At 44.4% G+C, this 25986-nt stretch overlaps 1 protein-coding gene across 1 annotated transcript; it reads left to right on the top strand.

Annotated features, from left to right (window-relative positions):
- Positions 1 to 1674: 1674 nt before the first annotated feature.
- LOC311203700 (uncharacterized protein) lies at positions 1675 to 25210 on the top strand (the record flags this gene model as incomplete). The annotated part of the gene is given in 17 exon segments (XM_084278456.1): positions 1675 to 1685; positions 2704 to 2916; positions 4687 to 4861; positions 5673 to 5793; positions 7416 to 7579; positions 10500 to 10602; positions 12993 to 13127; positions 13495 to 13623; positions 15683 to 15811; positions 16239 to 16367; positions 16467 to 16595; positions 17322 to 17487; positions 17489 to 17553; positions 18553 to 18680; positions 19979 to 20132; positions 22704 to 22910; positions 24977 to 25210. Coding segments are annotated over 17 exon segments (2319 nt in total). The 3' UTR covers positions 25138 to 25210.
- Positions 25211 to 25986: the final 776 nt, after the last annotated feature.

The raw sequence follows: 25986 nt of genomic DNA, 5'->3' as shown, positions 1-25986 counted from the left end.
CTTGTTGGAATAGCCTTTGGGGTTCTTGTGCAAACGCGGTCACAGCAGTGAAGAACATTTATGTCCATTTTCTTCTAAAGCAGTTGATTGCCATCACATCTGGCATGCATTGTGATATGACTGTAGTTTGAAAGTGTATCAGGCATTTGTTCTTAGTCTGTCACTAGCACAGTACTTTGGGATGAAAACTAAACATGAGAAATTGAATAGGAAAAATGTAATCAGAAGTTAAGAGAGCCTTTGAGACTGGGTTGTCTCCCAACTAATTCTGTAGGTGAAAGACAGGTTGATCAACACTTGCCAAGGATCTTCCTGAACAGCTCCATTCTTAGATTTAGTATGTAGGAATTCATTGTGCAGCTTTTCAAACAGCTGTGCTGGCCCAGAAGAAGAGTTAGCAAGGGTTGTTTCACCACCTTTTAAAAATACACAGTTGTTCCTTGTATCTAGGTGGAACCGTCTCCTTGGCCAATACCTAAACCCAGTGACACCAACTATTTTGTATTCTGTTTCTTCAATGTAAGCAAACCATTTCCTCCATAAAAAGGGGGTATTTTCTCCTAACTGCTGTGGCAGCATTCACAGCAGAGTGAAGCTTATCCTCATAGCAATGTATTAGCTGAAACAATTTTATATGGAGGTAAAGGAGAAAAATAGACATGTTGCTTTACCTGATTAGCTACTGCAGCGTAGTGGTAATAGTGTTTGTATGGCAACTCAGAGTGAGAACAGGGTTGGAGTAAATGATTCCTTAGCTGGATAGGTACCAGAACAGAGAGGGTCTCTTCACTGGACAGAGTTGGTCCAAAGCTCTGAAAGGATCAAAGCACAACAGATCTTAAGATGCAAAAATGTTGATGTGAGTAACAGGATATATTCTGATACTTTAGTGAGTTTTATCATAGCTTGTGTTACTGTTTGAGATTCCTGTTTGGGAAAGGCTATGGTGCTTTTTCATGACTTTTGTTTCTTGTTTTTCTACTGTTGATAAAAAGAGTAATTTTTTAAAATCGCTGTTTTCTGTTTAACTTGAAAATTCTGCTCCACAGGGGTTTTTTGCACTCATCTCTGAGTGTTGTATGATGTGATTGAAAGAGAATGTTGTCTAACAGATCATGTTCCCATGTAGGGAGCCCAAGAAAGAATAGACAGCTTGCGCCGGACTGGAGTAATCCATGAAAAACAGCCTGCTGTATCGGTAGAAAACTTCATTGAGGAATTGCTTCCTGACAAGTGAGAACTTGAAATATATCCCTGAGGTGGGGAGAGGGTTGTTTCTCATTGACTCAAAGGGTCTTGCTTCCAGTGCTTTAAAGAATAAAATGTCATTTATATGTAGACACATATAAAATACATGAAACAACAGGAACCATAGAATTCTTTAGATGGGAACACAGGCACTACAGTTTTTCATATATACATGAACTGATACATGCAAATTTGATTTGAAAAATGCTGGGATGCCTTGATGTAAGTCATTGTTACATTTTTAACTACAGTTGTATTAGAGGTTGTAAAACGGTCATCATTCAAGAACTAACATGTTGCTTTTCAACAGACTCTAACTTGGCTGTCATTGCAGGTGGTTTGACATTGGATGTCTGATTATCGAGGATCCAATTCATGGAATTCATCTGGAAGCTTTTACCCAAGCAACACCAGTGCCTTTGCAATATGTTCAGCAGGTGAGTTTTCTGTTTTCTTATTAAAGTTGGATTAAGACTTCAGATTTAAGATTTAATTTATGATGTCAGCCCTTACTGGTAGTAGCTACACTTGAATTTCTTAGTTTATAAAATGAGGATCAAAATATTTTTGAGTCATGCATTGCCTAAAAATCTTCAGGCCTTTGTAGAAAAGCAGTTCTCCCTTGGGAGTCTTCATTCTGCAGTACATGGCACTTGAGCCGCTGATTTTAATTCTTGTTAAAGAAGAAGAAATATTCCAAGAAGAAGTTAACCAAGGAAAAAATAACCTCAAAGTACTCCCTCAGAAAAGGAAGTACAGCTTTAATTATTGAATTGTTGTCATCAATCTGATTCCATGACTCACAAATGTTTAGATAGATAAGAATCCTCACTCTTCCTTAGGTGCAGAAGGAGGTCTTGTAGCTCAAGTAATGCACTAAGCAAGTGCACCTAGGAGGTGCAGTAAGCACTCTTACCCGTCCAAAGGCTCATTTTCCTTTCTTTAGCTTACTTCCCAGATGTGTTTGAGTGTAATCTAATGCCAACAAAATGGCATCACCAGTGAGGTGTCTGTGTGAGCACATTAGCAATTGAGCAAAGTATCTGGCACGTCATTTAGGAACAAGTGTCTATTTTGAGATCTTGCCACTCAGTCTTTAATAAAGCTCATAGAGCCTTCATATTTATGTTGTTAACCACCAGCAAACAGACAGGTTCTCATCAGAGACTGCTGAGCGTGATTGCCAGAGGACTGCCAGGCCCTGAGCATCTACAGGGGCACAGGAATCTGCTGGCTGTTCACGCTATTGCTAAGTGGAGAATCTAGTTTACTTCTAAAAGTTACAAATTTTGACATAAAGTACTTGAAACATGAATTTCTATAAATCACTGCTCCACTTCAGAAGCTTTTTAGAGCCGTATAGAGATTGCTCATAAACTCGATTTCCCTGGAATGTCCCAAAGCTGTATTTGATGGGAACTAAACCACTTTTTTCTTTGTTTGTTTTTCTCATAGGTGCCAAGAGGAGTGTCCAGTGGGGACTTACGGGGTGCAGTGTATTGAGCCCTGCAAGTGTATGAATGGTGGGAAATGCTACCATATTAGTGGTGCCTGTCTCTGTGAAGCAGGATACACTGGAGAGCAGTGTGAAACAAGGCTTTGTCCTGAAGGAATTTATGGTCTCAAGTGTGATAAAAGATGTCCCTGGCACAGGCCCACTACCTGGAGGTAGGCTTTACACCCTTGAACCTGTTCTTCTGTAGAGAAGATAGAAATCTGAAAAGAAAGATTTCCTGATTTTTCTAGTACTTTCATGCAATCTGAAGCAGCGAAGGACTTGTGAGAGAATCTGGTATTCCCTAACTGGATCAGGAAACTCTCAGCCCAAAAGAGCTTCTGAATTACAGTGCTTGCAGCTATATGTGATCTTAATATTCATTGCTGTATTTATTTGGTTGCTTACCCGCCAAATAAATATTATGACAAAGTGGGACCTTTGTCTCTGTTTACCAGGTGGGTAGATCATTACATTGCTCACTGTGTGTAGGCAGGAGAGATCATACATCCCTTGCACGTTCTGGTGTGCTGTAAGTGCGAAATAACTGAAATCAGTAGATGTGGTCAGTTGATGGCAGCTCCAGGGCATGAAGGGCAAGCCCATCCTTGTGCTTAGCAGCCTCTATGCTTCGTGAAGGGTTAGATATAGGTATACCTGGGAGGTTCTACTATTTTCCAGGGGTCCAGAGAGCAGCAGCAGGTAACAAGCCTCTTAGGCAAAGAGTTTTTTCACAAATGGTTCTTGTTGATTGCCTCTTTTGGTAGATATGCAAGGATTTGAGCTAGAGTGTGTATTGAACCCAGCCCTCTGTTCTCTGTGACCAGGTGAAAGTATCCATTTTTCCCTTGGTACTCAACAGTCAAGAGAAAACGGAGAGTGAGCACTGGCTGGCTGAGACTAAGGCCACATAAACCCCGTTTCCTCAGTGGGGTACAGCAACAGCGCTGTGACCTGGTATGAGCAGATCCATACGTCCCTGCCACTTCCCATCACAGGTTGGGGGGTTTACAGAAACTTGTCATTCTAAAGATGCAGTTTGCAGGAAGAAGCAAAAAAGGCCTCTGTCTGCCTTTGTCAACATTAGCGCCTTGTTTTGTACAGGAATGTCTTTACTCACGTGACACCTGGTGTAAAAAGAGCACACTGTAGCTACGTACTTTTCTAGAAGGGTTTTTTCTTTTGTCTTGTAAGCTCTTTCTGGTGATCTTCCACCCCTACTTCACATTTGTATTTTTTAAGCCAAAGTATAGGCCATCTTGCAAGTTTGCATTTTTCTCACAGACTTTGTGTACATGGTCAAAAGCTTTTCATGGGAATGTTAAATTGCATAGGGTGCTACAGAATAGGCAGTATCTCTCCAGATCTCTTTAATTCCCTTTTTTAATGTATAAATCTTACTGCCAATTAGGCTTAACTGCATGAGAACCCATCAAAAACCTTCAGAAGTGTTGCAGCTTTTTACATCTAATTACAAATTACAGAGTCCTAAGTTTGGTGTGAATCAGTATATGAGTCAGTATGCCTTAGTAACACTCACTGGGGGGCCAAGAATATTCAATGACTCTGCTTTATACCCAGTGCTACTGCATGAGAACCCATCAAAAACCTTCAGAAGTGTTGCAGCTTCTTACATCTAATTACAAATTACAGAGTCCTAAGTTTGGTGTGAATCAGTATATGAGTCAGTATGCCTTAGTAACACTCACTGGGGGGCCAAGAATATTCAATGACTCTGCTTTATACCCAGTGCTATCTCATGTGTGTTGTGTCCTCCTCTGCAGAAACGAAAAAACCACTCCAAACAGGACAGTGATGTCTGTCTTAAAATGCCAGTACTATTAATTTTATAAATACGTTCTAATTTAGATCTCAAGAACTGTTCAGTTGTAGATTGTCACATTTAGTCCTGAATTACTTATCCTTCCATCCCCTCCTGGCAGCTGTCACCCTGTGTCTGGGGAATGCTCCTGCAAGCCTGGCTGGTCGGGGCTCTACTGCAACGAGACGTGTTCTCCAGGATTCTATGGCGAGTCATGTCAGCAGATCTGCAGCTGCCAAAATGGTGCTGACTGCAATAGTGTGACTGGAAAATGCACCTGTGGCCCTGGATTTAAGGTAAATAAGTCTCTCTTTCACAGTACATTTTCAACTCCATTGGCTTTAGTTGATTGCCAAGTTCTTCATGGTGCCCGAGTGTCCTTTCTCCACCACAGGAAAAGAAAGGTAACGGTATTTAGGTACATAAATAATACTGGGCGTTGTCTAAGATTCTGAGGCAAATCTGGGATTGGTTCTCAGCACTGAAGAGCATTTCAGGAAAGAAAAGATAGTGACTTTGTAAGACAGTGATAAGTAGGAGGATGTGCTTGTGAGGTGTAAATAAAGGGAGGAATGATGGTTTCAATCATTATCTTGCTGCAGCAGCTCCTGATGTTCCATCCAGAGAAAATCTAGAGCAAGACACTTGTTTTTGCAGTTCAGGATGGATTATTCTGCAGCTTTTACATGCATTTGCGGTTACCTGTGCTTTGGATATTTACAGGGTGACTGTTGTAGGAACAACAACTATGAAAACTTCAGTCAAATTAATTCCTAAAAATACCGTAGACATCCACGTTCCATGAACCTGCTGTCTTACTGAGATTTGGTTTCGTGAAGGGCTTCCTTATTACTTAAGATACTGTCCATTGATCTAACCAAGTGGTGTTTGCTGTGTGACCTGAGCTCTCCCAACAACTAACAGGAAAGTAATGCTTACTGTGGACTTAAAGAGCATGAAGGAGTCCCTCGCCATGAAATTTCAGATACCTTAGTGACAGCCTGGAACAGGCATGTTCTCTGGCTTTTGTAGCACCTGAGTCAGTCTACAGAATGTACTGGTTCTATTGTCTGAATAGTTTTTAGACTCTGTTTTTGTGTCATTCAGGGTGCTGCTTGTGGTACTGCCTGTCTTCTGGGGACGTATGGAATAAACTGTTCATCTGTATGCAACTGCAAAAACGAAGCCATCTGTTCACCAGTAGATGGTTCTTGTGCCTGCAAAGCAGGTAAGCATCCCTTCAGATTAATTTCCTTTTTCCCTAATCATAAAATGAATTTGAGTTTTGGAAGTAGAGAAGAAGAAAGAAACTTAATAAAAAGCAGAGCACCCTGAAGGCCATATCACCAGCTGATTTATGCATCTGCTGCTCTGGGAGGTGAAAACTAGGAAACCATCTGCCCCAAGAAGAGTGCACATGCCTCATGTTTGTGTTCTCAGTGGGCTGGAGGCTGCTGCGGCTTAGTGAATTACTGGTGTTTACCCTGAGGTGTGCCACCACTTCTCTCTTGGTGGCAGTGCTGTCATCTGCTGGATGTACCACAGGCATGCCTGCCATGTGTCTGACAGCAGCCTGTCTAGTCGAAATGCATAGGCGGGTTTCCCTCAGCCTGGGTGTGCATGACCTCTGGCTGCAACCCTTGCCCCTCTCAGCCACACAGAGGCACCGATTTCTTCCTGCCATTTTAGCACTGATGTTAGTATCTCCTGGCAATTTATTCTATTTGAATGCTCTTTTCCTCACCAGCTCTCTGAGAAAACCTTGCCTAAGACCCTTCCAAGCCTTTGCGCGCTGTTCCCTGCTTCTGTGAGAAACTTTCTAGGTCTCCCAGTATTCGTGCGACTAGACTGACGCTCCTTGACCTCCCTGCCTGGCTCTCACCTCCCAGCAGTAATTCTGATGGACATTGTACCCCCTCAGAAACTGCACGTGCCTGCCCACCTCTGTCAGGGACTGATTTTTGCCTGAAATGACCCCTAAATGTGAAGTTCTCTATCCAGGGCACGAGGCGGCTTCGTTTCAATCCATGTGTTTTGCACAGTCTATTGATTAGGCTCAGTGCAGAATTACTTTTCCCTTGGCTTGCTGTAAACAAGGTACAAAATTAGAACCTTGGCTTGTGTCACTGCTGATGGTCACGTCGGACTGTCTCCTGCCGTTTCTATTGTATCAGATGGTCACATTTTTAAAAATCTATTTCCATTTCTCTGCCTCCAGCGTGCAGTCTGCAAATCATTGCTACCCAGCATAATCAGCAGTGAAGGGTGCATTTTAGAACCATTTCCCATTACAGTCTTTTTTGCATCTGGAGGGAAGTACAGCAATGATCTAGGAGGTCTTCCATGTATCCTTGGAGAAATGCAACTTAGGCACTGCTGCTATGTTTCCTTCTGTTTTGTGTCTAGGATTTTAGTTTCTAAACTGTATTGCAGAACTCCATCTGTTCAGTACTGGCGGAAGAATGATGAAAGCAGCAGCTTGAATGTAGGGAATACAGTCCTTGCTTTTTCAACCCATGCCTTAAACCTTCAGTATCCTCTGGTGCTTGGCAGTGAAATTTCAAGGTGTCTGTGTTTTCCTTGCCGATCTGCCCTGCATTGCTATTGCATGGTGGCACCCATCTGCAAATGTGTGCTGTGCAGAGATGTCAGGAGGTGCCCTTCACCACCCTTGTTCCAACGTGGACAAGTCCTCGTCTGAAACTGCTGCTACTAGCTTGTAGCTAGTGGTACCCTGGCATTGCACATCTCCGAAAGATGCTGCCTGATAGGCAGAGTGAAACACGTCCTCAGAGAGGAATGGGGGAAAACTTGGATTAATTTGTCACTTGAAATTCTTCTTTTTGGCAGGTTGGCATGGTGTAGATTGCTCAATAAATTGTCCCAGAGGTACCTGGGGGCTTGGCTGTAACTTAACTTGCCAGTGCCTTAACAGAGGGTCTTGCAGTGCTCTGGATGGAACCTGTACCTGTGCTCCAGGCTGGAGAGGAGAAAAATGTGAATTCCCTTGCCAGGTAGTTTCATAATTTCACCAGATTTTGCACTGAATTTTGTCGGGGGGATAAGTCTCCAAGGAGGACTGCTCCTGGTAGCCCATACACAACTGGGTTGAAGATTAGGGACACGCGCCAACAAATCTTTGGGAAGAACTCTCCAGTGCAACACACTGAAGTGCACAAAACACACAGTTATGATGCACAGATGAAAAACTCTTCCTGCTTTCATGCTTTAAAGTCGAGCCTCAGACTTTTCTCCAGCTCCTTTAGAATTTGTTGAAAAACACAGACCCAGATTTTTCCCTGTTGGCATCAAATGCTCTCCAGAGTGCTTCTGTTAAAGCAGAAAAAACTATGAGAGGAAAGAATGTGCCAGAAATAGATACTTAACATCAAACAACATAATTTTAGTTAAATTATCTTCTATCTCTGGTACAATATGAACGGAGAAGTTGCCTTTATTCTTAGTCAGCTGTGAGAAGGCACTGCGAAGAGTGCAGTGACAGACAGGTCTTTGCCTTCCTTTTGGGGCTCTGACGCCGTCACGCCGACATTGAGAACTGCAAAGTTAGAATTCATTGCACTGACATGACATTGCTGCATCAGGTCTGCTGCACCTTGCAATTTGTGCTTGGGGAGAGCAATCAAAATATCTAATTTCAAAGGTTTTAAAATGGTAAAAGTCAAACCTGATGTGTTTTATTCCATAACTGTTTTTTATTACATTTTGTAGTCAAAACATGAACTCTTTCTCTGAAAAACTGGGTTTTCCAGAGTCCATCTTTTCCAGTGATAGAGTTTGGTTTTCTGGGAAATTCACCTTTAAGCTTCTCTCAGGTTGGAGGAGCTCTACTGAGCAGTAATGTGGTAGGAATAGCTGAACTACAGTGTTAAACTGGGAGCCACGACTTTGTTTTGCATGAAAATTTGTTCTGTTGAACTTCTCTCAGAATACTCAGCTTTTTTTTGTTTGGGGTTTTGGTGGTTGTTTTTAGTTTCCAGGTGAGCTACAGTTTACGTTGACGGATTGAGTAGAGTGACAGACAAATTCTAAGACGTTCTGCAAAGTGGATTAGAGTTCCATCTGTGCACGTTCATGCAGCGTTTTCAACAGTACGTCTCCATCAGAAGACTAATGTTTCTTTGTCCTAGGGCAGCTTTGTTTATCACTTAGTGTCTGATCTGGAGGACGATGCGATCTCCCAAGCTCCAATAGCTCTTCCAAAACGGACTTACTAAAACAGATGGGTAGTGTCTCATAGCATTTGCTTCACTGTTGCAAATAGAGCCACAATAGTGCTTAAAAGCATTTCTCCATCAGATAATTTAGCATGCCCATGCTCCTTGTCTTGCTGTCTCTCTCTGCCTGTGTCAAGTGAAGTCTGTAAGCATGTACATATTCCAATGCATATTCTGCCTCCGAATTCCAGAGTAGGAGAATGAATGGGAAACTAATTCAGTTGAGTCCAGAGTTATCTTGGTTTTGTTCTTGTTTGAGGAGTTTATTTAAATCAACGTATTTCAATTTCTTTCAGTAACTTCAGAAAATTCCTATCACTGCCCAGATCGTTACTTAAGTCTAAATAAATAGCAGACTAAACATACCACTTTTCAATTAGGTACTTGAGGATTTCCTTTCTTTGCAAATCTGATTATACGCAAAGGAAATGCCTAATCTTTTCTTTTTCTCTGTATAAAAATGTACTGTTGCCATGAGCAAGGGCTCCTAGCACTTGAGTGCTCTTAGATTTTGTTCTACTTCAGACTCGAAATTGCTGGAATTGAATAGGTAAATGCTGTGGAACCTAGTAGAATTGTAGGCACGAACACCAAAACCAGCAAAGGAGCTTTCCTATAGGGTTTATTCTGACTTTGAAGGACTGATAAATTCATTTAATTTAGAAGGCAAAGCCTCTTTTTAGCTCGTTTTAAACCCTGGCATGGATTTTCTTTCCTTTTTTGTTTTGCTGTGGGCAGCCTCATAAGTATCACCCCACCCTAGTGGGGTTTTTCCATGTTGCTAATTTAGTTTTGACACTTCTCGTGTAAGATCAGTTCACAGCTGTACTTTCCCTTGTTTTACAAATGCAGTTGTGAAGATTTTTGCTCTTTTCCGTTTGTCAGATTGATTTTGTATGGAACTGCCCCCAGATGTATGTGCCACCTTCTGTGGAAGAAGAAAAGGCAAATTCAGACGTTCAGATGTAGTTCCATGAAAATCAGCTGTGCTTTTGTGGCACAGCTCAGCACAGCAAGAAGGGTGTTTAACCTACAACTGTAATTTCTCTTGATGGTTCAAAAAACGTTGCGTAGCCAGAAGAAATGTTTTGTGCCCTGTCTCCTGGCCAGAGAAATTCTCTTTTAACAGCACATGCTGTAGTGCAGAGAGAAGGACTTTTAATCAAAGGGATACACTTTGCATTGTTTAGGCAATGAGCTTTACCCTGAAGATACATTTTAATCTAACGTTTTAGTACTTTGTTGTAGAAATTGTGGTATTCTGTGGTATCTTCTTTTTGTCCAGTACGTCGACAACTCAGGAGCTGAGGCAGAAAGGAGTCTGAACTGCTTTCTCATCAAGGGATTCCCCGGTCCTGGAGTAGGACCTCAGCTGTTAGGGAAATTAGAGGGACAGTCCAAGAAGGCTTCGTTGCAGCCTCTGATAGTGTAGGTTGCCATGTTCTGGATCACCGTCTCCAAGTCCCTCCTCTGGGATTTTTCCAGAGAATATAATTCTTTATTTTCCCCTCGTAACTGAAGGAATGAAAATGCAGGACACAAAAACTGCTGCAGAAGCCCAAAGTGCTTTATCTTAAGAACGCAGCTTATGGATTCAGGAGAGATGCGTGGTTGTTTTTTGAGGCAGGACTGACCAGAACTTGTTCTCTTCTAGCTCCCAGCTGTCGTCATCTCTGGGTTGTTTGTTTGGTTTCCACAGGATGGCACGTACGGTATGGATTGCGCTGAACGCTGTGACTGCAGCCATGCAGACAGTTGTCATCCCACCACGGGTTCCTGTCGCTGTCTGCCGGGATGGTCAGGTACAAAAGAGACTCTTGAAGGACAATGGGAGTTTCCACTATGGCGGGGCTTGGTCTTGCCTTTCACTTGGTGTGCACAAGAGGACTGTGTGGGGCTGGAAGGAGACAAGGGCCAGTTCTGTGGCTGTTTTGTTCCATCTGTGATTCACAGGTATGGAAATGTTGTTGAGTGTGGGATCCACAGACAAACGGGGAGTAGGAGAGTAGACGGGTCAATCTGAAACCTTGCGCGCCTTCACAGAACCATTCCTCAGGAAGTGGTGAAGAGCTGTAAATATGCAGGGCTGTGCTGGCAGCTCTGGTACGTAAAGCCTTGCGTGCAGGAACCCAGAAAGCTTGGCTCTGGCAGCCAAAAAGAGGATCAGTTGTGCAGAAGCTGTGCTTCCACTTAGGTTTTTCAAACTTGAGAACTCAAGTGTCTCTGCACATATTTTGTTCTGCATGAAAATTGTTGCACTTTTCTGCAAGGTTTCTCTGGCATTTTCCTTGTGGTTTTAGGAAGTATTTGTATTTGGTTATCCATTAGAATTTGTGTTTGACGCTGTTGTCTATGAAGAGCAAGGTAATTTGAAAACATGATGAAACTCTGCAGAAAGGCATGCTATCACAAACCTTTTATCTCCAGGAAGGGATTTGAGTTCTCACCTAAATGACTATGTAAGTGTTGGGAAAACTCTTCCAGCTTCCGCAAGATGGAGTTGACATTCTTAAGTTTGCCCCTCTCAGAGGGTTCTGGAGTTTTGTGTCTCCGTGCGATACTGTAGCGTTGCAAGCTTCAGCTTTCCTGTTTGTATTCAAGGGTCAGTAGCCTCTGTGGACTCTCTCCACAGGAGTCCTCACAGAAAGAGAGAGAGGCTCCCACAGCCAGCACTCACCTAACTGAGCCCAGAGTGTTCTTGGCCTTATTGTCGTCCCAAAAGCCACAGTGTGACCTCCCCTCAGTCACTCAGATACCGCTGGGAAATGGCAAGGCTGCAAAAATAATAAAAGTAATTGGAGTGAATGATGAGAAAATAGTAGTATTGTCATTGTGCCATCGATGAGTAGTTTGTGAGACACTAGGGCAGACAGATCTCCAGAGACAGAAAGTATGGTAACGAATGAAGCCAGGTTAAAGTAGGTAGATTCTATGATTTGAAAGTCCGTAGTAAAAGTGTAGCATCTTTTTGTAACAGGTTCTAAAAATGAGCTGGCCGGTGTGATAGAACTATCCTGGGTGGAGATGACGACTTCAGGCGTAGCACAGACCTTGACTGCGTGACCTCAGGTATTGGAAAGGAGACACTGCTTTTGGCTTCAGTGAAATCTTTATCTTTGGAAAGGAAAAAGATTTTGCTGGAAAGAGACTTTGTGCTTGATTCTAGAAAAAATGGAATATCTGTCCCGGGATGATGTCATCACAACAGCGTGTGTAACGGACTAGTTTCAACACGTTGGTGATGTCAGGACACACTGTATGACATAAAGAGCATAGTTTGCTTTCTGCTCGGTGTCTGGAAATATCCTCCTCCCACACTTCACACGTCAGAAAGGTGGTGTGGAACATATGTATATGCATAATAAGTGGAGTAGCAGGCAAAGGGTTTGTCACAATAGAGGAAGGAACTAAGTGCAACAAAGTATGTTAGAGTAGCTTAGCTACCTAATATTCTAATTTATCAGGAAAAAAATACCAGAAGGGATTAGAGCAGCAAAGGAGGAGATTTTATGGAACAGCCTCTCCCTGTCCGTCTCCCTAGCCTCTCCTTTTTTTTTTTTTCCTCCTTTCTTTTAAAAAACTTGTGCCTTTTGCGTAAGTATTAAGTGAATTCCTATTTCTGGTCTCAGGTTCTCTAAAAGTTAGGTGATGTGTAGCTGGCTGTATCATGTCATGAGTACTTAAAGGATCACTGGAAAACATTGGTAAGTTTTTCTCAGTGAAGTAATGGCTATTTGTTTTCCAAGTTAGGAAACAGGTAAGAAGTCAAGGTCTAAGATGACCATACTCCTCTACAGATAAAACTGTCCAGTCGATCTTTTTAAATGACTTTTCTTCAAATATGCCTTAGGAGTTGTTTGTGTTGGAGAGGACATACTATGTGTAGTCAAATGTGTATAACATAAAAACTAGAGATGCATTTCACATGCAACCCAAGTCAGCATGGCCTGACAAGTAACAGAATGTCAGTTAAGTCATTAAGAGCTGGGATATAGCAAACCCTAGAGGAAGACGAGCAAATCTCCATTTGTGAGTGTAAAGCCTTGAACTGCACGAATAATGAGGACGCCATTGCCAGCCTTGTGTATTTAGAAAGCAGCGCTAATTCAGAGTCAGGAAGTGCTCTGAAGAGTAGTTCACGGCTGTATAGAAAGTGTAGGAAGGAATGACGGTTTGTTCTTTCCGATTCCAGTCTGTTCCCCTGGGTTTTATGGACACCGCTGCAGACAGACATGCCCCCAGTGTGTACACAGCAGTGGTCCCTGCCACCATATTACTGGCTTACATGACTGCTTACCTGGATTTACAGGAGCCCTCTGTAACAAAGGTACAAGTTGTAGTAAAGACTCTCTGGGACAGAGAGACCAGGCACTTCAGCAATTTTCCTTCCGTCGCTTGGAAGCCATAAAACCAACAGCAGTTGCTGTTGTAGTGCTTGCAGCGTATAAATTAGGAATCTTAAGCAGGTTTAAACTGTTTGAACATTTGATCCTACAGTATGAAACCCACTGTATTGTTATTTCTATTATTTGTATAATGAGCATGTATAAAGGGCTTCCCAGAATTTCTAATGCCTTACTGAACATTATACTAAGCAGTACCTGTCTTGATCCTAGTATCAAGATTCCTCTTGAAATAAAGAAAAGGTAATCCCATTCTGATTACTAAGGAGTTCTAATTGTGTTTTGTTCCAGTATGTCCCAGTGGCAGATTTGGCAAGAACTGCATTGGAATATGCACGTGCACCAATAACGGAACGTGCAATCCTATTGATAAATCCTGTCAGTGTTACCCTGGCTGGATTGGTAGTGACTGCTCTCAACGTAAGTATGGAATGTTCCCCTTTCTTTTAACAACAATCAGTCTGGGTTTGACTATTTACATTATCTAGTTTGTAGTAAAAGACCCCACTGTCCAAGTCAGAAAAGAGGACTGTGTGGTATGGGAGGAAGAAATCCGAAAGTTTTCTTCTTCAGTTTATCAGCACTATCAGCAACATAATTGCACTCTGGCTTTTCTAAGAAGTGGGATGGAGAATATGAGAGAAGAGACCGATTTTCAGTCTTTCACTGCCCAAGAAGAGTTGTAGAGGATCTGCAGAGAGCTTCTGGCTGCTTCTTGCAGAAGCCACCCCTGCTTCCCCGCTTCGCCACCAGAACCTTGCCACATAAAAGCACAACGCAGATACCCGTTTTTACTGTCATTCTACCTCACTTGGGGAGTATTGCCTTGGTATGCTAAACCAGTGAAAACTTTGTTACTCACTCAGAGGTCTTAATTTCATTATGTTTCATAGGAGTTCTTTTATTAAATAAATCAGCATTCTCCAGATGCCTTGTCAGGTCTATGAAAATACTGATAATAGGAGAGAAATACCTGAGGCAGAATTCTCACAAGAAATAGATTGATTCCATGAAGTACCAAAATCCACACGGTCCGAAACACTGTATTCCAAAGTTTCAGTTAACCCATTTCTGTGAATAAAAGAAGCCACACCAGAGCCTGATACGTCAACATTCCAAAGAGACTGTGCTGATTTCCATGGAGGTGCATTTCCGAATACCATCCCGCATTGGTTTCACGTCACTTATGGTAACTCATTTATGGCTTGGCTAGTCCAGGTTAACTAGCTCTGTACCAGTGCAATGTAGCAGCTGGTGACTTTGGAAAAAAAACTCTTTGCTGTCTAAATTCTGTGAAGGATTGGCATGCACAACTAAGTATCATAGCAAGATAAATCTTGAGCCGATTCCTGTGGAAGCCAGTAGCAAGAAAGGTGTCTGGTTTTATGGTAAAATAAGTAGGTATTTTGGAGAGTAGAAGAATAGGGGTATTTAGGAGGAGGAGAGACTTACTCACAAATCAATAACAAGAAAATGGTGCCAGCAATATGAATGGAAGCATCTATTTAGACTGTGCTCATGGGCTGTAACAGAGCAAGTTTCTTTGCTTTGTGTACAGGCCTTTTGTTCACATGGAAAATAACGATTCCATTAAATTCTTCTGGAACCAGTAACCTTCTTAAAACTTTTAACCTTTCATCTGTATGGGATTTACATTCCCTCATAGCTGACCACTATTTTCAAACAAAAACAATAACAAAAAGAATCATAAGGCACAACTGAAGCAAAAACAAGAAAAACCAAACTTAGTGCTTTTTTTTATTGTCACTACAATGTAGTATATTTCTTAATGAAGTGAAATTTGGGCAAAACCACCACTTTGCAAAAATGCAGCCCACACATAGATGAGTCCTTTTGCATTTAAAGGATTCAGGAATTTCTATTTTTTAGAAATACTATATTCATCAATGCAACCACAGCAGCAAGAGTCCACTTGATAAAGGTACAGTCCTGATCATTTGCACTCTATTTAGGTAATTACCTAGACTCTAACATTAGAAATTAAAGAATTAAGCTTCATATTTAGCCTAAATCTATAGGCTGTGAGATGTGTTTCAACCTTCTCTATTTGTACTCCTTCAGTTTTGAGGCTTAGAAGACTTATACCTTTGGCTGTGTTCAACATAACTGCTTGCAGATTAAAAAATAATGAAAAGAGGAAAGTTACTTGGCTTTCTGTGTGGAGAAAGCTGGTATGAGTGTCCTAGTTACTGAGGATCAAGTTTGAATTGCTGGCTTTTTCGACACTTCCAATTTTTTTCAACACTTTTTATGTAGAGTAAAAGAAGTCCTTAGTTAGAGAAAACCCAACCTGTGGCGATTTGCTCAGAATGGAGTAGCCCAAGAAATGGCTTTAAAAGCAAAACAACAAACACCAAGTGAAGCAGTGCTTCTATGTGAATGTAAGCAGCTCTGTTTGTGGATATCACTGATCTTTGTCATTTGAGATCAATTAATGAATTGCTGTGGGTTGTTTTAGCTTGCCCACCTTCCCACTGGGGACCGAACTGCATCCACACGTGCAATTGCCATAATGGAGCTTACTGCAGTGCCTGCGATGGGGAGTGCAAATGTACCCCAGGATGGACTGGCCTTTACTGTACACAGAGTAAGTGACTTTTGTCATCCATTCTTGGTCTATAAACGAGTGACAGAACTTTCCTTTGGTGTTTTCACATTTCAGTCGTTGATGTCTTCCCACGCTGCTAAGCATTTTTGGCCCAGAAGATGTAACACGTTACCTCCGCGGTAGCAGGGGAGGCAGCTGCACAAGCACTGGCAGAGTGCTGGCAACTACATTTGAACTCCTCTTTAGCCTTGCTTTAGAGGAAGACAACTTTTGGCTGCGGCTGGGCATCCCTGTGGAAGAGTCTGTCATGTGCACACACAGAATGAATGACTCTGACATTCAGATGCTCCCCCTGCGGATGTGCAGTACTGGCTGTAGTCCATTAATATACTTACCCAGGATGTTTGCATTTTAGTTCTGGAGCAGTTGCTTCACTCCAGTTCTCTTCCCGCTCCTTCTATTGCAGGATGTCCCCTGGGTTTTTATGGGAAGGACTGTGCATTGCTATGCCAGTGTCAGAACGGAGCTGACTGCGACCACATCAGTGGGCAGTGCACCTGCCGCATGGGCTTCATGGGGAAGCACTGTGAGCAAAGTGAGTAGGAATGGCAAGTGTTGGTGCCTAAGAGCAATTACTCAACCCTCAGGGGAGCCTCAGTTTTGGCCAGTGTTTTGATACATCCTCTTGGTGCAGAATGCCCTCAGGGTACATACGGGTATGGATTTCGGCAGATTTGTGACTGTCTGAACAACTCAACGTGTGACCACATCACGGGAACATGTTACTGCAGCCCAGGCTGGAAGGGGGCCAGATGTGATCAAGGTAAAGCCTCCATCCAAGTAAATTCTCCTAGTTGTTTGATAGGAAATTTGGATTAGCCTATTACATTCCATCTCTGTATCGCTCACTAAATTAGTCTGATAAAGCTCGTAGGTTTAAATAGTCCATCCTGTTAAGTGATGTATATTCTGTGGATTTTGTACGTATTCCATGCCTCAGTAATAGTTCACTGGAGCAAAGCAATCAGTGTAGTTGTGTGAAATACAGAGTCCTTCCTAGAATGTTCTGAGTTGGCAGGGACCCAGAAGGATCATAGGGTCCAACTCCTGGCTCCACACAGGACCAGCCAAGTCAGAGCATGGGACCGAGCGCATCGTCCAGCCGCTTCTTGAACTCAGTCAAGCTGGGTGCTGTGACCACTTCCCTGGGGAGTCTGGAACAGGACAGGACAGCCTTTACAGCGCTGTCCTCTCCAAAAAGGCAGAATTGCTGATGGAGCGAGTGCTTGACCTGCTTTGAGCTTTTGCCTAGAAAATGTTGTTACTTTCTCAAGTCCATGAAAACACCTCTTTCTAGGCAGAACATGAATGATTCTCCTTAAGGCCAGGAATGTCTTCACATTGGTATCAAACATCATTCAATTGTTTTGCCTGATTAAACACAGTTAAATTAGCAGAAAGGTTTAGAAGTTAAAAATTGCCTTCAGTTCCTGACACAGAAGCCTCTGAATTCATGCCACATTTTTAATTTCTTTTTTTTAAATTTCAGCTGCAGTAATAATACTTGGAAACATGAAGAGTTTAAGTCGCACCAGTACGGCCATCCCTGCTGATTCTTATCAGATAGGGGCTATCGCAGGCATCATCATTCTTGTCATGGTTCTGCTTTCCCTGCTGGTGCTGTTCATCCTTTACAGACGTAAGCAAAAAGGAAAAGAATATGCCTGCAGTGACCTACACCCCTGCTCTGAGGGCCATCAATGCAGATTACACCATTCCAGGTAAGTGACATTTTGAAGGTGGGGGTTTTTCTCCATCTCTTTACATTGCACTTTTTTAGCTGAGCTCTGAAGGGTTCTCACGTGCCCCTAACAGTGCCCATTTCACCATTTGGGATGAGCAAGGGTTGCTGTGAGCAGGCGCATATGTGGTTTTGAAGAGGATGTCTACAGTACTGCCATGGGAGGCTTCCTGGAAGGAGAGGCAGGGGAGGGCTTCCACCTGTGGGAAGAGGAAGCCTGAGACACTGCTGTCAGTTGCCTTTCACGGGGCAGAGAGACCACCCTGGCAGCCGTGCCGGTGAACTGGCACAGGGGACCAGTGGGGTGTGATGGCAGATGTACGTGCTTACCTTTCAGCTGTCAGAGACAGTTCAGCCCAGTTCAGAGGGTGCTGCCCCAGCACCTCCAGCCGCTCAGCCTGTTCTCTGTTAGTCTCTGCGTTTGATCCTCTGCGGGTGGCTTCCCCTGCTTGTAACGAACAAGCGACCATGTACCTCACTCTGTGGTGTGATATTTTGCACTCTCAAAGGGTTTTCTGCGTTATACACTGGAGGCATGGCCTTTTCTATTCCTGTGTGTCTACTTAAAAACAGGATTGGAAATGGGCAAAATACAGTTTCTACTGAGACTTTAGTTCCGTGCCAACAGCTGGACTGCACAAAGGCGGCTGCTGTAGCTGTGGCCAGTCAGGATTTCACAGGAGCTGTGGCAAGATTTCCTGGAGAGGCAGGGAGCAGAGAGGCTCAAGTCTGAAACAAGTGAAGGCAAAGAGCAAACCCGGGAGTGACGCAACGGGTACGTGAAACTTCAGGCACTGCCGTCTTCTGCACACAGCTGTTAAGGCAGGCAGCAGGTGAAGAAGGTGGCAGAAAGAGTTTTCAGAGCCAAGAAAGAGCTGTCAGCAAAGGTGAGAGTGCTCTTGAGGCACTAGAGAGTGTTGCATCTCCTCAGAAAGAAATGCCATGTTATTGATAGTTGTTGATTTTCTTTTCTTTTCAGAAGCCATCCCTCACAGTACCGGTGGAAATTCCAACAGTCACTATTTCTCTAACCCCAGTTATCATACTCTGACTCAGTGCGCTACCCCACCTCATGTCAACAACATGGACAGACTGCCCCTGGCAAAGGTAGAGCATCAAAATCTCAGTGCTCCTGTGTCAATTAGCTTCTAGTTTATTTCATTTGGTTCCATCATGTTTCACGTTTGGTTTCTTTTTGTGGTGGGTTGACCCTGGCTGGAGGCCAGGTGCCCAGCAAAGCCGCTCTATAACTCCCCTCCACAGCTGGAGAGGGGAGAGAAGATATAACCAAAAGCTTATGAGTTGAGATAAGAGCAGGGAGAGATCATTCCGCAGATAACATCATGGGCAAAACAGCCGCAACGCGGAATAAAATGCATCTAATTTCCTACCTAATCAAAAGAGACTGGGATAATGAGATATAAAACCAAATGTTCAAACACCTCCCCTCACCTCTCCCTTCTTCCTGGCCTCAACTTCATTCACAAATTCTCTGCCACCTGCCACCGAGCGGCACAGGAGGGGGCAGAATGGGGATTGTGGCCAGTTAATCACACGTTGTCTTTGCTGCTCCTTCCTGTTCGGGCAGAGGACTCCTCACATGCTTCCCCTGCTCCAGTGTGGGGTCTTTCCCATATCAGACAATCCTCCATGAACTTCTCCAACATGAATCCTTACCATGGGGGCTACAGCTCTTCACCAACTGCCCCGGCGTGGCTTCCGTGGGGCTCAGACCTCCAGGGACAGACTGCTCCAGCCTGCTTCCCCACAGAGCCACTGGCTGCCCCAGGGAAACCTGCTGTGGCATGGCCTCCTCTGTCCACGGGCTGCAGGTCCTGCCAGGAGCTTGCTCTAATGCAGGTTTCCCATGGGGTCACTGCCTCCTTCAGGTGTGTCCACCCGCTCCAGCATGGAGCTGCAGCTGGGATCTCTACTCGGCATCATCTTCCTCCTGGGCTGCAGGAGGACTGCCTGCTTCACCCTGGTCATCTCCATGGGCTGCTCGGGAATCTCCCCTCTGGTGCCTGGAGCGCTTCCTCCCCCTCCTTCTTCCCTGGCCTTGGTGTCTGCAGAGTTTCTTCATCTTCTCACTCCCTTCTCTGGCAGCAAGAAGTGTCTGCCTGTGGGTTTTTTTACCTTCTGAAACATCCTATCACAGAGGTGCTGCCACCATCGCTGATGGGCTCATCGCTGGCCAGCGGTGGGTCCATCCTTGAGCCGTCGGGTATTTACTCTGTTGGATGTAGGGGAAGCTTCTAGGAGCTTCTTGCAGAAGCCACTCCTGGCCTCCCACCACTACCAAAACCTGGCCACGCAAACCCAAACTACTTTCCCTGATTAGCACCTGGAAATCCTATAACTTCCCATCAGTTTCAGTTTCTGTTATCTGTCTTCCTTTGAATTAGGCCAAAACCAATCAGCTGTTTGTGAACCTTAAAAACGTGGAACCTGGAAAACGAGGAACTGTCATGGACTACGCGGGAACATTGCCTGCAGACTGGAAACATGGTGGCTACCTCAACGAGCTTGGTAAGAAGGAAGAAGGAGGAGGAGGAGAGGGTGAATGGTATTTACTGTGTTTGGGATAGAGAGGGAAGCAGGGAATTTTTCCTGGTTCTCCGCTCAGGGTAATGCCAAGGTGGTCTGGCTGTGCGTGAGGTTCAGGGTTATGGGTTCGACCTTTCTTCAAGGAGACAAAAAAGTGACTCCTTGTGAGGAGCGGTGAATCCGCCTGATGCCCAGTGCAGACATGATATGCAAAACTCTCATCATATTGTCATACAAATATTTTCATACTAATTACTTTCATAAATCAATGGGTGTTGTAAATAAGGATCTGCTTTGGCAAAATTACTTTGATTAAATAGGTGTGGGGTTGGGTGAATCCTTTTCTCTAATCCCCACCACACAGAATCAAGGCTTTTTGAAGTAGTTTCTCATCATCTGGGCTGCTGCAGATGTAAATTGTAGCAGCATCTTCCCAGCTAAGCCTCCTGTCTGCTAAAACACAGCACATTGTCTGTCAAAAGAAAATTCCTGAGAAGGGGTGAGAATTTCTGTATCCTGTTGTCGCTTCATCCTTTCCCAATCTCAAGCATCCCAAAAAGGCTGGATCACACTCCTCATGTCTCTGCCCAGTGAAAGCCTTAGAAGGGACTTTGAGTGCCATTAATCTTTAGATGATTTAATTACCTTCATTTCTAGTCCTTCTCACTGTCAGGTTCTGGGGATCAGGTGCAGCATCAGAAGCAGTCTGCAGCAGGATTTTTCCCTGCCCATCCCCAGCCTTGGTCTAACAACAGCTCCGCCCGAGACCCGGGGTTTTTAAGAAAACAGTTTAACGCTCAGAGTTCAGCTTTACATTTTCTTAGAGCAGATGTACCAGCACTTGGGACTTCTGAGAGATCCCGGCTGTGGCTACCCCACTGCATGGGGAGATTCTGGAAGACTGGAGGAATGCTGATGTTATGCCTGGTTTCTAGAAGGTGCAGTGGGATTGCTTGGGTAGCTCTAGGCTTGTGACCTGAGTGTCAGGCTTGGCAAAAACAGCAGGACAGCTGACATGAGACCTAGTAAATAAAGATGGAGTAGGAATAAATTTAGTTGGTTTAGGTCTTCTCAAATAACTTAATTTTGTTCTTGGAAACTGTGTATTTTGTTTAGAGAGAGACTGTCTAGAGAAAGTTCCTTTAGACTGCTGTAATGCTTGTAACAGAGTACCATGATGCAATCTTGGTTGCAGTGACCATGAAATGTTGGAGTTCTAGATCCTCAGGGAAGTAAGGAGGGTGCACAGCAAGCTCACTACCCTGGACTGCAGGAGAACATACTTCGGCCTCTTCAGGGACCTGCTCAGTAGAGTACCATGGAACGAAGCCCTGGAAGGACCAGGGGCCCAAGACAGCTGGTTAGTATTCAAGGACTGCCTCCTTCAAGCTCTGGAGAGATGCAGCCCAACAAATGCACCAGGAGACCTGCCTGGATTAACAAGGAGCTCCTGGGCAAACTCAGACAGAGAAAGGAAGCCTACAGAGGGTAGAAGCATGGGCAGGTAGTCTAGGGGGAATAACGAGAAACTGTTCCAACAGCCAGGGACCAGGTTAAGAAAGCTAAAGTGCTGACAGAATTAAATCTGGCCTGAGACATCAAGGGCAACATCAAAAGCTTCTATAGCTCCATCAGTGACAATATGAGAGTGAGAGAAAAATTGGGCTTGTCTCCAGAAGGAAACAGGAGATGCAGTTACCCAGGATCTGGAGAAGGCTGAGGTACTTCATGACTTTTTGCCTCAGTCTTTTCTGGCAAGTGCTCAAGCCACAGTGCCCAAGGCACAGAAAGTGAAAGCACATGAAGTACAGTGTCCAGCTCTGAGCTCCCCAGTAAAAGACACTGAGCTGCTGAAGTGAGGCCAGGGGAGGGCTACAAAGGTCACCACAGGGCTGGAGCACCTCTCCTACAAAGACGGGCTGAGAGAGTTGTGCTTGTTCCACCTGGGGAAGAGAAGGCTCTGGGGAGATTCTGTAGCAGCCTTTCACTACCTAACCGGGAGGGGGCTACCAGAAATCTGGAGAGGGGCTGTTTACAAGGGCATATAGTGAAAGGACAAAAGGTCATGGCCTTAACCTGAAAGAGGGTAGATTTAGATCAGGTGTTAGGATGGAATTCTTCTCTGTTGGGGTGGTGAGGTCCCGTCACAGGCTGCCCAGAGAAGCGGTGGCTGCCACCTCCCTGGCATTGTTCAGGGCCAGGCTGGATGGGGCTTTGGGCAACCTGGTCTAGTGGAGGGTGTCTCTGCCCACGGCAGGGCGTTGGAACTAGATGTGCTTTGAGGTCCCTTCCAACCCCAACCACTCTGGGATTATCTGTATTGAATGCCAGCTACTATTCTAACCAGAATTGACAGTTCTCAGACTGCAACAGGAATTTGCTGATGACAAGACCAAGGGCCATAAACAAGAATAGCAGTAGAAGTGGATTCATTAAGGACTGTCTAACCATTTGGAAGTGCTATGACTGGTTTCTATTTAAATATTTGATGGGGAGCGAGTTGTTAGAACTCAACACCCTGTGTAGCATTGATGTCCATACTACTAGCATGCTTGAGAGAAACACGTGTTTTTCTTGTTGCAGATCTAGTGAAGAACTCCGAATATAATTTAAGTAATTGCTCGTTAAGTAGTTCTGAGAACCCCTACGCTACTATAAAAGACCCACCAGCTCTTGTCCCCAGAAGTTCAGAATGCGGCTATGTGGAAATGAAGTCCCCGGCACGCGGGGACTCCCCGTATGCTGAGATCGCTGGCTCTGCTTCAGCCAATAGGAACGTTTATGAAGTTGGTAAGTGCAAAATGTACTTCTCGATGTTGAAGGTTAAGAACAAAGAGCACAGGACTTTTTCCTTTGAGCCAGGTTAATCAAAACACATTAAAAAATAAGTTAAAAAAGCGATACGTTCGGGTTCTGGTTTCTGCTCCACCCATCTAACAACGTCTTTTCCAGGGAAGTGGTAGAGATCACAAGGACAGAGCTTTAAATACCTTCAGCTCTGATCTCTAACCTAGAGAGAGCGCTCAATTTCCCTGGTTTGAAGGCCTGTCTTTAAACAACAGCGTAAGCTAAGCATTTGATCGCACTCTATTTTAGGCTGTTGTGGTGGTTGCACCTTGACTGGAGGCCGGGTTCCCAGCAAAGACACTCTTCTCACTCCCCTTTTCAGCTGGGGGAGAAAATACCTCTTGAGAGGCTTAGGAGTGGAGATAAGGACAGGGAGAGATCATTCCGCAATCAGCGTCACAGGCAGAACAGACTCAACAGGGAATTGAAAAAACCCATCTTACCACACTCACATGCACAGAAACCAGGGTTGAATAATGAGAAGTGCAACCAAATCTTAAAAAGCCTGTCCCTGCCTCTCCCTTCTTCAAAGACTCAACTTTATTCATTATTTCTCTCCCTTCCTCCTCGCTGAGGTGTCACAGGGGGGTGGCGGAATGGGGGTTTCCATCAGTTCCTCATAAGTAATCTTCCTTCTTAGCGGGAAAGGGGGGGGTGGGCATTCCTTACACTCTTCCCCTCCTCCAGCATGGGGTCCTCCACAAACTTCTTCAACGTCAGTCTTTTCCCACGGGGCTCCATCTCTTCACCAGCTGTCCCAGCGTGGGTCACTGCTATGGAGTACAGTCATAAAATCATAGAACATCTATGAGTCTCTCAGGCCCACACTGCTCCATCCTGGTGCCCCCCAGTGCCCCCAGAAAACATGCTGTGGCCTGGGGCCTGTCTCTGCATAGGCTGCAGGTCCTGCCAGGAGCTTGCTCCAACACAGGTCACTACATCTTCTACATGTGTCTCCCCGCTTCAGCCTGGGGCCTCTCCACGGGCTGCAGGAAGCATCTCTGCTCCCCATCATCTTCAGTGGGTGGCAAGGGGACAACCTGTTCCCCATGCTCTTCTCCACGGGCTGCAGGGGAATCTCTCCTGTGGCACCTGGAGCGCCTCCTCCTCCCCTTCTTCACTGACCTTGGTGTCTGCAAAGTTTCTTCCATCTTCTCACTCCCTCCTCTGGTGGCAAAAAGCGTCCACTGGTGGGTTTTTTTCCTCTTAAATATGTGACCACAGAGGGGCTGTGACTGGTGCTGACGGGCTTGGCCTTGGTCAGCGGCGGATCGGTCCTTGAGCTGGTTTGGCCATGCAGACCCACAGCAGCAGTTAAGTACTGAACACAGCTGGAGTAAATTTATGGGAGGGATAGAAAGAATCTGTTTCCTCTTCTTGACATGAAAACCAGCATCTTTCCACCCCCCCCACAACGGGGCTGTATTTGACTGACAGGGGCCCTATCAAGTTCCTGCGTTACTGTGGCTGGTGTAGTTCCAGAAAAGTTGGGGGTCTGGTAGAATCCTCCTTATCCCAATGCTCTCTAGGCTGGAATAAAGTCTATGTCTTCTGTCATAGGATACCATTTGCCTTTTCTGTCCCCAGTTAGACATTCCTCCAAAACCCACCATTCCTCCCCACATTTCTAAGGATTTTTATAAAAACTAATTAAAAATTCGTTATGAAACTAATTAAAATCCCCAAATTAGTTTGGTGGGTGGGTTTTTTAATTTTGTGTTTATTGTTGGGGGGGTTTGTTTGGTTGGTTTTGTTTATGCACAGACAAAGCACACTTGCTTCTGTCAGGAAATGTACTTGTGGCAGGGCCCTGCTGCAAACCCACAGGTGTAACTTAGTGTAAAGCCAAAGCACCATAATACCCCTCTTTGTTCCCACACCTGCCTTGTGACAAGGAATACTGAAGCAGAGAAGAGAGGATCTTTTGTAATGCAAACTGAAGTGTAACCCCGCGTTTGTTTCTGTTTGCTGCTTCTAGTGTTGAATGCATCTTCTCTCTTTTATCACAGAACCTACGTTGAGTGTTGTCCAGGGAGCACTCAGCAGCACCGGACGTTTCAGCCAGGATCCGTATGATCTGCCAAAAAACAGCCACATTCCATGTCATTATGACTTGCTACCAGTTCGAGACAGCCCCACATCCTCACCGAAAGAGGTCGGCAGTGAATGACCCCAAAAGCTGATGTGTAGCACAGTGGGACTCTCCCGGGGCAAAGTGGCAGGACTGTGCTCCTTCCTCTAGTTTCCTTCCCATCAGATTTGGTTCCAAATCTGTCCAGCAGACAGCTGCTGTACCTGAAACAGAATCTCAATGTGAGGTTTGTATTGTGTCTACAAGTGACAGATGGACAAATGCCACCACACTCTAGGGATCCTGGTTGTTCTTTTGCAGGTATGCAGCACATTTATACTGTAATATACTGGCTTAAAAATACTAGCTTGCAGATCAGTTTTTATAACATCCCATTTCAGCCACTTTAAATATAGACTTCGTGTCCTCCCAGGACAGTGCCATTTACCAAATACCACTTTATACAGGTGATTTGATTCACTAGTTCTGTAGAATAAAAGGTGCTTGGCCAAATTTTACCTTCCATTCTGATCTCAAGACATGATCTAATGGTGATAAGGAAGCTTGGGGAATCCATGACCAGGTTTTTCTTGTCCATTACTGGTGGTGGGCATACCTTGCTTGCATAGTTTGGGAGTTAAAAGCATTGCGTACCTCAGTATGCTACGGTGGATGCCTCGAGAAACTCCTTATATTCCAGACCCAGCACCAGCCTTCAACAAGTCTTTTGCTGCCATTCAGCTCCATACGTTGCAGTTCTGACCACTACTTCTGCCACTACACAACTAATGCTCCATCACATATCAGTAATTACTTCAGAAAAGGTGTGTGCTACATCAGTTTATTTTTGTCACCAGGGACTGATTATGTAAGGAGTGGACAAAGGTGATGACTGCTGTAAATCTTAACTGCGAGGAAAGGTTTACATTTTATAAACAGGTAGTAATA

This window comes from Gallinula chloropus, assembly GCF_964237585.1.
Source record: "Gallinula chloropus genome assembly, chromosome: Z".
Taxonomy (NCBI): Eukaryota; Metazoa; Chordata; class Aves; order Gruiformes; family Rallidae; genus Gallinula; species Gallinula chloropus.
Note: the sequence above shows the minus strand (reverse complement) of the source record. Positions and strands in the feature narration are given on the sequence as shown.